Source organism: Bison bison, unplaced genomic scaffold, assembly GCF_000754665.1.
Source record: "Bison bison bison isolate TAMUID 2011002044 unplaced genomic scaffold, Bison_UMD1.0 scf7180017864080, whole genome shotgun sequence".
Classification (NCBI taxonomy): domain Eukaryota; kingdom Metazoa; phylum Chordata; class Mammalia; order Artiodactyla; family Bovidae; genus Bison; species Bison bison.
Genome location: NW_011494652.1, coordinates 5290973 through 5291668, shown reverse-complemented (window position 1 = coordinate 5291668; position 696 = coordinate 5290973). Strand labels below are relative to the sequence as shown.

Sequence of the window (696 nt, the reverse complement as noted above, 5' to 3'; positions counted from 1 at the left end):
GAGCGGGGGGCCGCTGGGGCGCCGCGGGGAGGACACAGAGCCCCTGGAAAGCCCACCGTGCTATGAGGACGCCCTTTACTTCCCGGTGCTCATCGTCCACGGTGACAGCGGCTGCCAGGGGGACGGCCAGGGCGCTCTCTGAGACCCACGTGGCCCCCAGACTGGCCCTCTCCCCACCATCCCACCCCAGGGGCTTCCATGCCTGAGTGATTGCTGTCCAAAACAGGAGGGAAAACAGACCAGCACACGAGGGGTGGGGGTGGGGGTGGAGCCCTTAGACAGACTAACCGTGCAGTGACTCCTGGTCATCTGGGGGACGAAGGGACACCCCTGCAGTTGAGTCTAGGAACCGTCCCAGCATGGCTCCCCTCCACCGCCACCACCACCACCATGTCCCACCCCCTGCGATGGCAGGTGATCTAGCTCAGGGGGCCTCCCAGGCTGAGCAGGAAAGGAAGTTTCCAGAAAACCTGGGCTGGGGGAGGAGTCCTGGGGACAGCAGATGCCTGCTGCAGAGGGCTGGCTGCCTGTGGACCCTTCCCAGCTCAGTGGAGGCCACGTTAGGGGCCCTCAAGCAACCCAGAAGCACAAATTGGTGGTTTGGGGCCACGCCCAGCTGGGCTGGCATCCACGAACCTGGAGAGTTGGCTATGGCAGCACCACGGCCTCAGCCCCACTCCCCTCCCAGGGGCCCCC

At 65.7% G+C, this 696-nt stretch overlaps 1 protein-coding gene across 1 annotated transcript in view; it reads left to right on the top strand.

Annotated features, from left to right (window-relative positions):
- The window catches only part of TMEM151A (transmembrane protein 151A), a 3851-nt gene extending 3709 nt beyond the window's left edge, over window positions 1-142 (top strand). Inside the window, exon 4 of the mRNA XM_010837835.1 lies at window positions 4-142. Within this exon, the coding sequence (XP_010836137.1) occupies window positions 4-142 (139 nt within the window). The remainder of the gene's footprint in view (window positions 1-3) is intronic.
- Window positions 143-696: the final 554 nt, after the last annotated feature.